General features: G+C 42.2%; 1 protein-coding gene across 2 annotated transcripts; it reads left to right on the top strand.

Annotated features, from left to right (window-relative positions):
• The first annotated feature begins 309 nt into the window (after positions 1-309).
• Positions 310-14,749, top strand: LOC311142847 (non-selective voltage-gated ion channel VDAC1). Of its 2 annotated transcripts, none has more exons than XM_084178544.1 (9): positions 310-383; positions 6,023-6,092; positions 6,770-6,819; positions 7,198-7,350; positions 11,006-11,058; positions 11,288-11,515; positions 12,983-13,133; positions 13,315-13,372; positions 13,674-14,749. In XM_084178544.1, the coding sequence occupies exons 2-9, from the start codon at positions 6,026-6,028 to the stop codon at positions 13,763-13,765; spliced, it is 852 nt and encodes a 283-aa protein (XP_084034670.1). In that variant the 5' UTR covers positions 310-383; positions 6,023-6,025; the 3' UTR covers positions 13,766-14,749. The 2 variants fall into 2 exon arrangements, with proteins under 2 accessions (XP_084034670.1, XP_084034671.1); XM_084178545.1 differs by lacking the exon at positions 310-383 and adding an exon at positions 524-609.
• Positions 14,750-14,787: the final 38 nt, after the last annotated feature.

The raw sequence follows: 14,787 nt of genomic DNA, 5'->3' as shown, positions 1-14,787 counted from the left end.
GTTACACACAATTTCACACCCATGCACTGCAAAATGAAAAATGATGCCAATAAACAAGAGCATTGTCACACATCCTGGCTCTTCTCCTGTGCAATGCACTCGTTGTCCAGGGACGGTTTTGGGTATAAGCGCATAATGGTGGGGATATGTGATGAGGTGGGAAGAGATGATCCTAGATCTGTTGTAAATGGCAGCGGGTTTAAGCCTATGGATGATGCGATATGCGGAAATAAAAATATCAACAGCGCGTGCGCCACAGATTATGCAGAGGCGTGGCTCTTTTTTCATACGCTTGCGTGACTTCTAGAGTAACCTCCTCTTACTCCTCCCTTTGTCCAGTTGACAGGATCCTTCTCAGACAGGATTGGAAACCACTGATAGAGGTATGTCGAAATGTAATACTGTTGCCTATTATGGGGCACTATTGTATCCCAGTTGTGATGAACATTGACCTCTTGGCTTGAATGGCAAGAGATGCCACGTGCATCCACCGCGAAATCAGTAGCTAGATGCAGCCCAGGAGGAGAGATGCTGATAGGCATGCAGCAATGTTAGCTAACGTTATGTGAACAAGGCCTCGAGTAGCTAATACCCTGCTTGAGGTCAACTGTAAGTGTGGCCAACAATTATTTGGATTTATTGAGTTTAGCTACTATTTTCCTCTGCAATTTGATTTAAATTGCTAACTATAGCCACTGATAGGGCAAGGTATGCACTTGTCCCGTTGTTTACCAATTGCTTGCTAAACCCAGCAGCTAGCTAGCTAGCTAGTTAGCAAGTAAACTAAAGATGTCCAAGCACAAGCAGTGATGCTTCTTCTGCCACCTTGTTTCATAACCCCTTGGGTATCGGGTAGCTAGGTTGGCTTGAAACCCGACGTTGAATTGAATTCTATGTCGGCAGAAATGAGCGTTTGAATCAGAAAAGTTTACTCGCAGGACCTCTACAAGCCAGAATATCGAATAAAATGATATTTAACTTACTTTACCGGTTGTCCGTGCGGTTGGTCCTTTTTCAGGTAGGAATGTGAGAAATAAATCCACAGGAAAGTATAATTTAAAGCTGCAATATGTAACTTTTTGGGTGACCCGACTAAATTCACATATACATTATTTAGATCTGTCATTCTCATTGAAAACAAGTCTAAGAAGCCGTAGATCTGTTCTGTACGCTATTCCTATGCTTCCCGTTAAGTTTAGCTTTTGCTTTTGTTTCTTTTACTTTTGGTTTTGTAAACCAACTTCAAACAGCTGAAAATACAATATTTTTTCTTATGGAAAATATATTTCACAGTTTAGATGGTACAATAATTCTCTACACAATGACTTTGTTTTGTCACATAAAGTGACAAAACCTTTACATAAACATCAAAGCGCTGCATGTGCACATTATGAAAATACATGCATGCATACATGCCGAGCTCATGCACTTGTTTACATGGTTCTGCTGCATGCTTCAGGTGATAGAAATCTGAATGCACTACCAGTGCTTTGATAAGGTCATTTAATTATACTTTTTTGTGGATATTGGCTTTAATTCCAACCGTCAAAACAGTGGAGCAATCGGTAGAGTATGTTTAAAGGTGCAATATGCAGAAATCGCTCCGCCATTTCCAGGTTGCTAAAATTCTAATAGTTCGCCTAATTTCAGTTTGTAGGGAAACAAGCAATGTGTAGAGAATCATTGTACCATCTAAACCACTGTGAAATACCTTTTTAATAACCAAAAATATTGTATGTTCAGCTGTTTTTAAGTTGATTTACAAAACCGAAAGTAAAAGCCGCAAAAACAAAACTTAACGGGAAGCATAGAAAAAGCGTGCACAGAACATCTACCGCTTCTTAGACTTGCTTTCAATGAGAATGACAGATTTATAACTCACATTTCTATGTGAATTTGGTCAGGTTGCCTAAAAAGTTACATATTGCAGCTTTTAAACATAATTTTATTCAAGATGCTGGTTTGTAGAGGTCGTGAGAGGAAACTTCCCTGACTCAAACGCAAATTTCACGACGTAGAATTAAATGCAATTCAAAGTCCGGTTTTCAGGCACGTAGCCAGGCAGAAGAACTGCTCATACCAGGCTGCTGTAGCCAGCAGACCTGACCCGCTTGCTTACAGCTGCACTAGGGTCTCCGACACAGGCTTCCTGTGTAGATTTAAGACACGGAAAACGTATCTCAATCCAGGGATGAGAAATGTGTTGTACTCCGAATTGTCCCATTATCCCAAATGCTACACCGAAAAGGTTGAAGGACTGCTAGTTTTTCTACCCTTTTTGCCCTCATGCTAGGTAGCAGAAGCCACATCAGCCGTTTTGGAATTGGAGTGTCAGCCAATCATCTCCTTTGTTGTTCAATGCGAGGTGCCGTTCCATAATGGCTGCTGTGGTTACTGCTAGCTAGCATGAGGACGAAAACGGCAGTTTACTTAATAACTAGCAGTCGTTCAATCTTCTTCTGCTGGCTACAGGTTGCTGTGACAACTATCTGGGAAATATTGACATTCAATGTCCATCTCTAGTGCGTGTGGAAAGTAACACTACAGAGTTTCTAAACCCAGAGGCACAACATCAAGACTTCCAGGAACGCTTGCGAAACAGACCAAGCAGGCCAGGGTTTGAGGTTTGAGAAGTCCTTAATTGTCAATTTTCTCTAACTCTAAAGGCACAACCTTGATTTGAGCCAAGGTCTTAAGTAGTTGAACATATTACTCCAACCTCGTGAAAGTTACAAACTCATTTTCGTCAAAAACAACTATGTCGAAGGAGTTCCTTTGATTTGACGGCCTGCACATGCGCAGTTCGGCGTGAGACGACCATTAGACCCGATGATGTGTTTCTGCACATGAGCTTAGCTAGCCAATGTCGCCATGACATCGCCTACAAGTGTGATCTGGGATTTCTATTGGAGAAGTATTTTCTGCCTATCTTCATACTGTACTGTCTTTGGTGAAACCACCTGCCTGATGTCTGATGCAGCAATGCTAACATTCTTAATTAGGCTAACTGCTTGATCAATCTCCTATCGCAAGTGCAAGGTCCTATCAGTCTGTGTTCTCTTTATTTCTGTTCAGATATGCTCATTAGAAACTGAAATAATGTAAAAAGCTGTAGTCTGATGCAATAGCTTTGACTTTGTGCAATATAGTATTTCTATCTCTAGAGGGACCAGAAGGACATCTTGTGACTTTCCTTGAGGACCCTGTTATTTAGCCTAGCAAGTACATTCCTCAAGGCCCCACTGTCATTCTTCTCAATATGACCTAATGTTCTGACCTCTCCCACCAAAAAGACTCCTCAAAGGGTTTCAATGCTTCTTCCTGTGTGTGTGTGTGTGAGATCGGGATGTGTGTGTTATGTGTGTATGCGGGATGTGTGTAATGTACAGTACCAGTCAAAAGTTTGGACACACCTACTCATTCAAGGGTTTTTCTTTGTTTACTATTTTCTACATTGTAGAAAAGTAGTGAAGACATCAAAACTATGAAATAACACACATGGAATCATGTAGTAACCAAAAAAGTGTTAAACAAATCAAAATATAGATTCTTCAAAGTAGCCACCCTTTGCCTTGACAGTTTTGCACACTCTTGGCATTCTCTCAACCAGGAGTTCCCACATATGCTGAGCACTTGTTGGCTGCGTTTCCTTCACTCTGCGGTCCAACTCATCCCAAACCATCTCAATTGGATTGAGGTCGGGTGATTGTGGAGGCCAGGTCATCTGATGCAGCACTCCATCACTCTCCTTCTTGGTCAAATAGCCCTTACACAGCCTGGAGGTGTGTTGGGTCATTGTCCTGTTGAAAAACAAATGATAGTCACACTAAGCGCAAACCAGATGGGATGGCGTATCGCTGTAGAATGCTGTGGTAGCCATGCTGGTTAAGTGTGCCTTGAATTCTAAATAAATCACAGACAGTGTCACAAGCAAAGCACCATCACACCACCTCCTCCATGCTTCATGGTGGGAACCACACATGCGGAGATAATCTGTTCACCTACTCTGCGTCTCACAAAGACACGGCGGTTGGAACCAAAAATCTTAAATTTGGACTCATCAGACCAAAGGACCGATTTCCACCGGTCTAATGTCCATTGCTTGTGTTTCTTGGCCCAAGCAGGTCTCTTCTTCTTATTGGTGTCCTTTAGTAGGGGTTTCTTTGCAGCAATTCGACCATGAAGGCCTGATTCACGCAGTCTCCTCTGAACAGTTGATGTTGAGATGTCTGTTACTTGAAGTCTGTGAAGCATTTATTTGGGCTGCAATTTCTGAGGCTGGTAACTCTAATTAACTTATCCTCTGCAGCAGAGGTAACTCTGGGTCTTCCTTTCCTGTGGCATCCTCACGAGAGACAGTTTCATAGCGCTTGATGGTTTTTGCGACTGCACTTGAAGAAACTTTCAAAGTTCTTGACATTTTCTGTATTGACTGACCTTCATGTCTTAAAGTAATGATGGACTAACTTCTGTGTACCACCCCTACCTTGTCACAACACAACTGATTGGCTCAAATGCATTAAGAAGGAAATAAATTCCACAAATTAACTTTTAACAAGGCACACCTGTTAATTGAAATGCATTCCAGGTGACTACCTCATGAAGCTGGTTGAGAGAATGGCAAGAGTGTGGAATGCTGTCATCAAGGCACAGGGTGGCTACTTTGAAGAATCTCAAATATATTTTGATTTAACACATTCTTTGGTTCCTACATGATTCCATATGTGTAATTTCATAGTTTTGATGTCTTTACTATTATTCTAGTAAAAATAAAGAAAAACCCTTGAATGAGTAGGTGTGTCCAAACTTTCGACGGGTACTGTATGTGTTCTGGAATGCTTGCCACTTCCTGTCCCCTCCCAGTGGTCCCCACCAAGCTATGAGCAAGTGCCTGTTGGTCACCGGAGATTATAGTTAATTTTGTGGGATTGTGGAGGCTCGTATTATTTAACTTCAAAGTGTGATGAAATTAGGGTTGTGCAATGCTTGGTGTTGGGTGTCACTAAACCATGCGTTTATTTACTACAGGGAGAATGAAGGTGTGGTGATTATCACAAATCATCTATTGAATGGTGGTTGAAGGAAGTGATTGTGGCTGTAGGCTATGGCACACGTTGATGTACAAAACAGGCCTTTGGGCTATACTCTATTTGCAAACTAGCATTGTGCACACATGGGTAGAGGGCAAGTGTTCCAGTTTAAGCCTAGTCTTGGACTAAAAAGCAAGATCAATGGAGAATGTCAATTGAAAATGGTTTTAATTCCAGGATTAGGCTTAATCTTTGTCCGTTAAACCGCCCAACAATCTGCCGGCATCCTTTTTGGAATCTGCAACAAGCAGGTATTTCCTTATGTTTTTAACATGGAAATCTCTGCCCACCCGTTCTTACATAGCAGGAGTGGAGTGGAGTGGAGGTCACATCTAACAAATAATAAAACCCTTCTAATCTGCAATTTAGAAATCACTTGTCTATTGTTGAGATGGCCCCGTTTTGCGTTTTTGCTGTCAGTCCAAGTTTAGCTATTGTGAAATCTCTAGCCCGGCAAGGCAAGCACATCATTGTTTTTCGGACGAGTCAGATCAAACGGGTGAGTCCGTCCAGGCACATGTGTGCGCATGCCTGCCTGCTTCCCCCCACCCGCCTACCCTATCCATCAATGACCTCCATCCATCCTCTCCTCTCCCACGTCCCCCACCAGCAGTGTTCTCTCCCCAGCCTTCCTCGGTGTATCACTGAAGGCCCAGCACACTGCTAGTTCTTTATGTCATTGCCGTTGCACGAAGGTTTGTGCCAAAGATTTTTATAACTAAACCAAGATAGACCACAGCCCGTCATTTCTAATGGGAACAAATGAGTCATAGTGGGCAGAACGGCGGATGTTTCACATTTATACATCCAGGAAATATCTGTCTCATTGTTCCATCTGTGTTTGTGCTTAAGCAGTAGCCTAACACAAGGCTCTCTTAAAAAATATATATATATATACTTTTTTTTATTTTTATTTTTATTTATTTTTACAGATAATGGCCGTTCCTCCTACCTATGTTGACCTTGGCAAGTCCGCCAAGGATGTCTTCACCAAGGGATACGGTGAGCACTGAGCAGTACTACTACTCACTATCCTTCTACTCAGCCTTTGCTTCTGACCTGCAGATAATTTGGAATGGACTGTAGCCTAGCCTAGTGTTCTATCCATTTGGTGAACTCTCTAGTTTAGACTGGCTGTCCTTGGGCAGTGTATTGACTGGGAGACACACAGCTGCACAGAGACAGTGAGGCTCAGGCCGTACTATGGGTATTCCCAGGTAAAAGGGCCTTGAATAGCACTTGGGGTTAGCCATAGTACTTCCTAGGCGAGGGTGGGACTGACCAGCACACTGACTCCCAGAGGGGGGTGGGAAGGAAGCTGGGGCTGTGAACCGTGGCTGACGCCTGATGTGACTGTGTACTGTCTAGCATAGAAACCACATCAAATCAATACACTCACTCAATCTAGCAATGTTATGTAATAGTTCTAATGGATGTAGTTCTAGGCTAGTATTTCTCAGACAGGGATTTATTGAACAGTGGTTTATGAGGTGGTAAAATAAGTCTCCACGAGACTACATGTGTATTATGGAAACAATTAGAAGCCACGTGTTTACGGATTGTCAGGAATGTTAGTGAAAATAATTAACTGAACAGAAATGTATCATCAGTTTGAAGAGCATTCCAAGAATGTATTGTAATTACAACAGTTTGATTTAATTTTCTTCCATGCCTCTCAGGTTTTGGTCTCATCAAGCTGGATTTGAAAACCAAGTCAGAGAATGGACTGGTGAGATCCACTGCAGAGTTGGTCCGATTACCCCTTGGAGCCTAAAGGGGCACTTGACTCAGAGTGCTATAATTTAAGTAGTTATCTAGCCCTCTGTCACCATACAACTTAGAGGGCCACTAGTTATCTGACTCATTGCCAACTGTGAAAGACCTCTGTGATTGTCAGCGTCACTTTAGATTATTTCACTATCTGCAAAGGAAAACATACTATAACATATTTATACTTGAATACATTCAAACACATAGCCTAGGCACTGATAATATTTGGCCCATGTAATCCTCAACCATCCAAATCCTCACTGATGGTATCTGATGCGACTTTGCTTTATAACATGGTCACATCTCACCATTGACCTCTGTTTGACCCCAATCCCAGGAGTTCACCAGCACAGGCTCTGCCAACACTGAGACCAGCAAAGTGGCCGGCACCCTGGAGACCAAGTACAAGTGGGCTGAGCACGGGCTGACCTTCACTGAGAAGTGGAACACTGACAACACTCTGGGCACCGAGATCACTGTGGAGGACCAGGTTAGGATCAGGTGTTATTTAGATCAGGGTGCAATCTACTCAACTCTGTTTTCTTCAATCAGCAATTGTTAGAAGGGTGCTATAAGCCAAGGAGCAATCCCATCACAGGAGGTTGATGGCACCTTAATTGGGGAGAACGGGCTTGTGGTAATGACTGGAGCAGAATCAGTGGAATGGTGTCAAACACATGGTTTCCAGGTGTTTGATGCCATTCCATTTGCCCCGTTCCGGCCATTATTATGAGCCGTTCTCATAGTAATCCCATAGTGTAAATATAAAAAAGACCAGCACTCAATGACTTGATGCAGTTTCATTGATTTATTATATATTTTAAGACAGTAGGCATAGGCCTATATTTCCATAACTTCACATGTTTAGTCTGGTGTGTGGGAGTCTGTTCCCTATGGGGCCCCCCCACCCTATTAAGTGGTGAAATGCTCATAGCAATATATCTTTCATCACATAACCATGCTTTCTTAATCATTCTTTCCAACTGTCTCAGAAATTCATGAACAGTCAAAATATTTTTCATGAAATTGGATGATATTTGGATGAAACCAGATCAAAGTGTAATGACCAAAGTATGACAAATGACTGTTGCTTCTACATTGATAAAGTTTGATCATAAAGTTACTGGTCCCCTCAACCTGTGTCAAACGCTTGGATTCAGGAGGCTGGATTATTAAAGGGATTAAGGTGACATCACCATAACTCTCATTTTAATACACCAATGGTAACATGATATTCTCTTACCTCATTTATATAAGTACCGCCTTGTAACCAATATCGTAGAAGGCGTGTTTGCAGAGGGGTGTGGTTTATATAGCTAGATAGCTACTCTACTGGTGCCAAAATTTGGCTGTAGGGTGTCAGAAAATATAATTAAAAGTTTACCCTGTTCATCTATGGCGAAGATACTTATGTTTCCCCTTTCATCTGTGTCTGGTGTTGGCTAGTTACGGGCTAGCTAGGTCTTCATCTGTGTCTGGTGTTGGCTAGTTACTGGCTAGCTAGGTCTTCATCTGTGTCTGGTGTTGGCTAGTTACGGGCTAGCTAGGTCTTCATCTGTGTCTGGTGTTGGCTAGTTACTGGCTAGCTAGGTCTTCATCTGTGTCTGGTGTTGGCTAGTTACTGGCTAGCTAGGTCTTCATCTGTGTCTGGTGTTAGCTAGTTACTGGCTAGCTAGGTCTTTATCTGTGTCTGGTGTTGGCTAGTTACTGGCTAGCTAGGTCTTCATCTGTGTCTGGTGTTGGCTAGTTACTGGCTAGCTAGGTCTTCATCTGTGTCTGGTGTTGGCTAGTTACTGGCTAGCTAGGTCTTCATCTGTGTCTGGTGTTGGCTAGTTACTGGCTAGCTAGGTCTTTATCTGTGTCTGGTGTTGGCTAGTTACTGGCTAGCTAGGTCTTCATCTGTGTCTGGTGTTGGCTAGTTACTGGCTAGCTAGGTCTTCATCTGTGTCTGGTGTTGGCTAGTTACTGGCTAGCTAGGTCTTCATCTATGTCTGGTGTTGGCTAGTTACTGGCTAGCTAGGTCTTTATCTGTGTCTGGTGTTGGCTAGTTACTGGCTAGCTAGGTCTTCATCTGTGTCTGGTGTTGGCTAGTTACTGGCTAGCTAGGTCTTTATCTGTGTCTGGTGTTGGCTAGTTACTGGCTAGCTAGGTCTTTATCTGTGTCTGGTGTTGGCTAGTTACGGGCTAGCTAGGTCTTCATCTGTGTCTGGTGTTGGCTAGTTACTGGCTAGCTAGGTCTTCATCTGTGTCTGGTGTTGGCTAGTTACTGGCTAGCTAGGTCTTCATCTGTGTCTGGTGTTGGCTAGTTACTGGCTAGCTAGGTCTTTATCTGTGTCTGGTGTTGGCTAGTTACTGGCTAGCTAGGTCTTCATCTGTGTCTGGTGTTGGCTAGTTACTGGCTAGCTAGGTCTTCAGCCAGCATGGAACAAAAGGGAAGGGGGAAAGGTCGTTCAAAACTCTGACACTGTTGTCATGTCAACACATCCAGCAGTGCTGCTGTTAACCGCATCACAAGAGACATGCCAAACGGGAGATGTACAAAAAATGTAATAAAACATGACATCATTGGTGCAATTTGAATGTTGTTTGAGTTGCTTTGTGTATCACCAAATTTGCTTGAGATTATTTTCCTGCAACACTGCTCACTGCATCCAAGTTGCTTGACATAGGTGTTTCAAAGAGCTGTTAGTCAAGGCGAGCTCATGAATATAAGCTCCCTGCCCACTTAGCCTGTCTTTTCAAACTTCCTGGTAGTTAGCCATGAGAGAAAGTACTTTTTATTTTTAGCATTTCTATCCAAAACAAATATTATTTTATATTTTAGTCCCTCAAAAGGCTATTTTACATGTGACTCAGAATTACTGTTTGGGACCTTTTTTAAAGGGTAACTCTCAACCCCAATTTCAGCCTTTGCCCAACACCTTCAAATAAATAAATAAAATATATTCAGGTGAGAAGTTGTGGGTAGGGGGAATTGCTCATAAATATTAATTTTGGGGGTGGGTAAACGTAGGTGTACCTGATCTCAACACTTTCTCGCTAAAGCATACTTACCTGAAGTCCACTGGCACGCTCTGATAATACAATTATGTGGATCGCGAGCAAATATGGCTCTGGACAGTTGGCTCACAGTGGTAAACCGCAGAGTTTCTGACAACTATTGCCACTGGCGGTGTAAATTCGAATCCCACATCGGGCACAAAAAATATATATTTGAAATGTGGACTCGCATTTATTGTGGTGTTGGGAAGAAAAATGCAATTATCACCTTGAAAATTAATATTAGGGGCTCAATCCAACCCACATTGCATTATTTACGCAGTAGCTCTTTTTTTAATGGTCAAATTAACTATTGGGTACTGTATAAAAACATACAACTACTACCAGGGTGAACCCTTTCACAGGTATGCTTTCACTTTTCAGAATTAGAAGTGTGTGGACACGGGATGAATATTGTAAATAAAGGATAATCTGTGGGATTAGAACTCAGCCATTGTAATATGAGTGAGCTGTGTTTTTTTGCGGACTGCGCCACCAATCAGTCATAGCAATTGGGGACAAAATCTATTTGTTGTTACGATGGTTGTAGCTACGAATATGAACTTAATCCTCATAGCCTACATGTTTTTTTCTTCGTAAAAGCACATTGATGTGTATGAAACGGTAAGCAAAAACCTTGAATTTAGTCATAGTTGGAAATGTGCCTTACTACCTTTTTAATTTTGTGTAAAGTCAGCAGTCTTGTCAAGGAAGCATCATACAAAATATATTGGCACACTCCACTTACCAATACCATTGCCTGCTTTTATAGTAAGCCTTGAGGTGGTACCACCCAGCACATCTAGAAGGGAGTGGATTTCATACCGAACCCCTCCCTTGAGATGATGTAGGTGCCCCTACATCACGATTTCAATGGTAGAGTTGAACCGCTAGGGGCAAAAATAGTTGATTTACTACTAAAACACCAAAATATATAACTTTTGGAATGTACTGTCAAAATGAAGACCACTATAGCTAAGCCTAAAATATCTGGTTTTGGATGATAATCTTTTCTTCTTCATGAAAGTTACTTTTTAATTATGAATCAATCATGCTTTCTTAACCTCTCCATCTCTCTCTCTCTTTCTCTAACCATCTCCCCTCAGTTGGCCAAAGGGCTTAAACTGACGTTTGATTCCTCCTTCTCGCCAAACACTGGGTAAGAAGTGGCTATCCAATTCATTCAGTGAAGATAGCGTTTAATTGCTAAAAAAAAAAAAACATTATTGAATTGAAATAAATGTCATCACACAAAACATTATGAAAAGGAATTCCCTGCTCAATATAGGTAATTGGATGTGTCTTGCCATTCTGACACTAGTCCCATTCCCTATATTACCTCACACTGACAAGTTGTCCTTCCACCATCCCACACCTCTCTGCTTCAGCAAGAAGAGTGGTAAGATCAAGACTGGCTACAAGAGGGAGCACATCAACCTGGGCTGTGATGTGGACTATGACATCAACGGGACGGCAGTGCACGGCGTGGCGGTGGTGGGCTACGAGGGCTGGCTGGCCGGCTACCAGGTGACCTTCGAGGCCGGGAAGAACAGGGTCACCCAGAGCAACTTCGCCGTGGGCTACAAGACCGACGAGTTCCAGCTCCACACAAATGTGTAAGTAGATGACATGAAATTAATAGATACAGAAATATGGTTCAGGTATGCCGCCACGCTTCAGCAAACAATGGAAGTAAGACGGGGCTTAACAACAATGACAGTAAGCCAGTAACGTGGGGCTTAACAACAATGACAGTAATCCAGTGATGGTGCTTAAGGACCCTGAACATGGTCTTTAGGGTCGATATACTGTGATTTTAAGCATTTTGTGTATGTGGCTCATTCAGGAGGAATACCCCCAACCGAGTGTTGCAAACCTCAAATCACATTTTATTGGTCACATACACATATTTAGCTATCAGACCTACCATGCTCCAACCAACCGAGCCTTTTAAACCACTAGTGAGTAAAATGTGTCCAGCTCTGTGAGAGCTGACCTTGTCTGGACAATAGCAACTAAGCACTAGCTGTCTGTCTGGCCCCCTCAGATGCAGACTGGCAGTTATTTTAGTACCACTGTATCCCACGGTGATGGGATTTGTGAAAGGGCTTTGTCAGAAGAGGAAGGTGGACAGGAAGGATAGTAAAGTAAGCTAACTTCCTGCTGTGACCTGTCCTCCCAGTCATGATCACTTGTTTTGACAAGGTCAATTAGCTCTGAGACATTGCTCTTTAATCCTTTGACAGCTCATCCTTGATATATACAGGTAACTGCCAAAATAAAGGAAACGCCAATATAAAGTGTCTTAATAGGTCGCTGGGCCACCACGAGCCAGAACAGCTTTAATACACCTTGGCATAGATTCTACAAGTGTCTGGAACTCTATTGGAGGGATGCGACACCATTCTTCCACAAGAAATTCCATTATTTGCTGTTTTGTTAATGGTGGTGGAAAACGCTGTCTCAGGCACCGCTCCAGAATCTCCCATAGGTGTTCAATTGGATTGAGATCTGGACTAAAATGTAAATGTGACTGAGACAGCCATGGCATATGGTTTACATTGTTTTCATGCTCATCAAACCATTCAGTGACCACTCATGCCCTGTAGATGGGGGTATTGTCATCCTATGGGGGCATAGCCATGGTAGCCAAAATAATGGGCAGCTTTTTTTTATATATGACCCTAAGCATGATGGGATGTTAATTGCTTAATTAACTCAGAAACCACAACTCTGCGGAAGCACCTGCTTTCAATATACTTTGTATCCCTCATTTACTCAGGTGTTTCCTTTATTTTGGCAGTTACCTGTAGGTCTAATAGTTTGATAGTTAAGATTGTGACATTGATCTTCCGATTGCAATGTATGTGAAAGGTAATTCATGTTTTTGTATTGATAATGGATATTCTGTAAAGCAGTATTTATTTTTATGATAATGCACAAGGGCATGGTATGCTATGAGTATTGGAATGGATTTGGATGTTGCAGTATACTTGCATACATACATGCATGTTAGTTCCCACAGCCTTGTGTATTCAAAGTATCATCCTCATAGTGATGAATAAGCATGTTTTTCATGAAAGAAATGACGGCACCGAGTTCGGGGGGTCCATCTACCAGAAGGTGAACGACCAGCTGGAGACAGCAGTCAACCTGGCCTGGACCGCTGGCAACAGCAACACCCGCTTTGGCATCGCAGCCAAGTACCAGATCGATGCCGACGCAGCCTTCTCGGTAAGAGGCCACTCTAGCTAGTCCTCACTGGCTGAGACTTGACCTCTGCCTGAGGTCATGTTCAGGGCACGAGTAGAGAGAGCTACTAGGCTAATCAGTTTAACATTATCTTGAGGCATTGTTGTATTTAAGTACCTTTTGATTGAATCCAAAACGTTGGCATTTCATGTTTCTCCTACAGGCCAAAGTGAACAATTCTAGCCTTGTGGGCCTGGGATACACTCAGACTCTGAAGCCTGGTGAGTATTCTTTTATTCTTTTACATAATTTTCCTCCATGCCAGTGACGTCTTGATGAAACGTGCAGTAAAAAACAGTTGTAATGCCATTCTACTGTATTAGGGCAGAACAGCAGTAGGCACTTGACCTCCTCAGCCTGTCAGTGAGCCCTGATCTTTTTTTAATTTACATTTTAGTCATTTAGCAGATGCTCTTATCCAGAGCGACTTACAGTTAGTGAGTGCATACATTTTTCATACTGGCCCCCCCACTTGTAACTCCTGCCAAAGTCCCATTTCTGATGCCTTGTCCCCGTCTGCAGGAATTAAGCTGACCCTCTCTGCTCTGCTGGATGGGAAAAACATTAACACCGGTGGGCACAAGCTTGGCCTTGGACTCGAGTTTGAGGCATAAGTCATGGAATGCAACAACAAATATTTGATTGAAATAGCTATCCTCACAACCTTGTTTCCCTTATAGTAGATGTGCTATGGTTAAGGTGAGGCGGCACAGGCGGTCAAATCACGCTACAGTTGATATGCCACTTTTTTTGGAATACAGAGCCCAGTTTAGAATAAAACTATAACATGTTTTAAAGGTAGAGTCCGCAAAATGTAGAAATGGAAAAGCTCTGTTAAGGTCTTGTGCATTTGTATTTCACTACAATCATGTAAACACTAATTTATTTATCTTTGTTTCAATAAGGATAAGAGAAAATAAGATACTGTAGGTCAAAAAACACGTGGGCTTTGCAGGATTTAGTAAACTTAGTTTACTTTCTGTACACAAGGTGGGGCTGTTGCACGACACAGATCACTGGTACTGATCACAACATTCCTTGGCCAAGGTGATATATTCCTCTGTACTGAAGAGTTCTCTCATTGTAAATCCTCTGACAAAGGGAAGTGTCTAAGATATATTATTATGGGATGGGTTCGTGGTCCTTCACTTAAGCAGCAGTAGCTCTGAGGCACTAAAACCCTGTTGTGTACATCCAGGATTCGTTCCAGATGGCACTGTTCCCTATATAGGGCACTACTTTTAGGGAATAGGATGCCATTTGGGACAAAGCATCTGTGTTTTTTTGTCTCACTTGTCCTTGTCTGTGCATTTGGTGTGAATTTTGTCTTTTGTTACATATTGCAAAAATATTATTTGACCAATGTTCTTGAATACTTAGCCCACCTGTGACGTTTAAGACAAACCTCTGTCAATTTTTCCTAAAGAGAATGTGGAAGGTAACATGTCCTGCACACAATTCAACATCCCTCTTAATACAAATGCTTTGGTGAAAAAATATAAATGCATTGTACAAGGAATAGTAGTCTTCCGATGATGGTGTTGGAACAGACAAACTGTGTACCTGACAGTGTTAAATAAATACCAACAACATCTTGAGTATGCCTCCATGCTTTTTTTTCACCCACAATCATAAT

Source organism: Coregonus lavaretus, assembly GCF_964263955.1.
Source record: "Coregonus lavaretus genome assembly, chromosome: 15".
NCBI lineage: Eukaryota > Metazoa > Chordata > Actinopteri > Salmoniformes > Salmonidae > Coregonus > Coregonus lavaretus.
The sequence above is the reverse complement of the archived record's forward strand: the minus strand, read 5'-3'. Positions and strand labels throughout refer to the sequence as shown.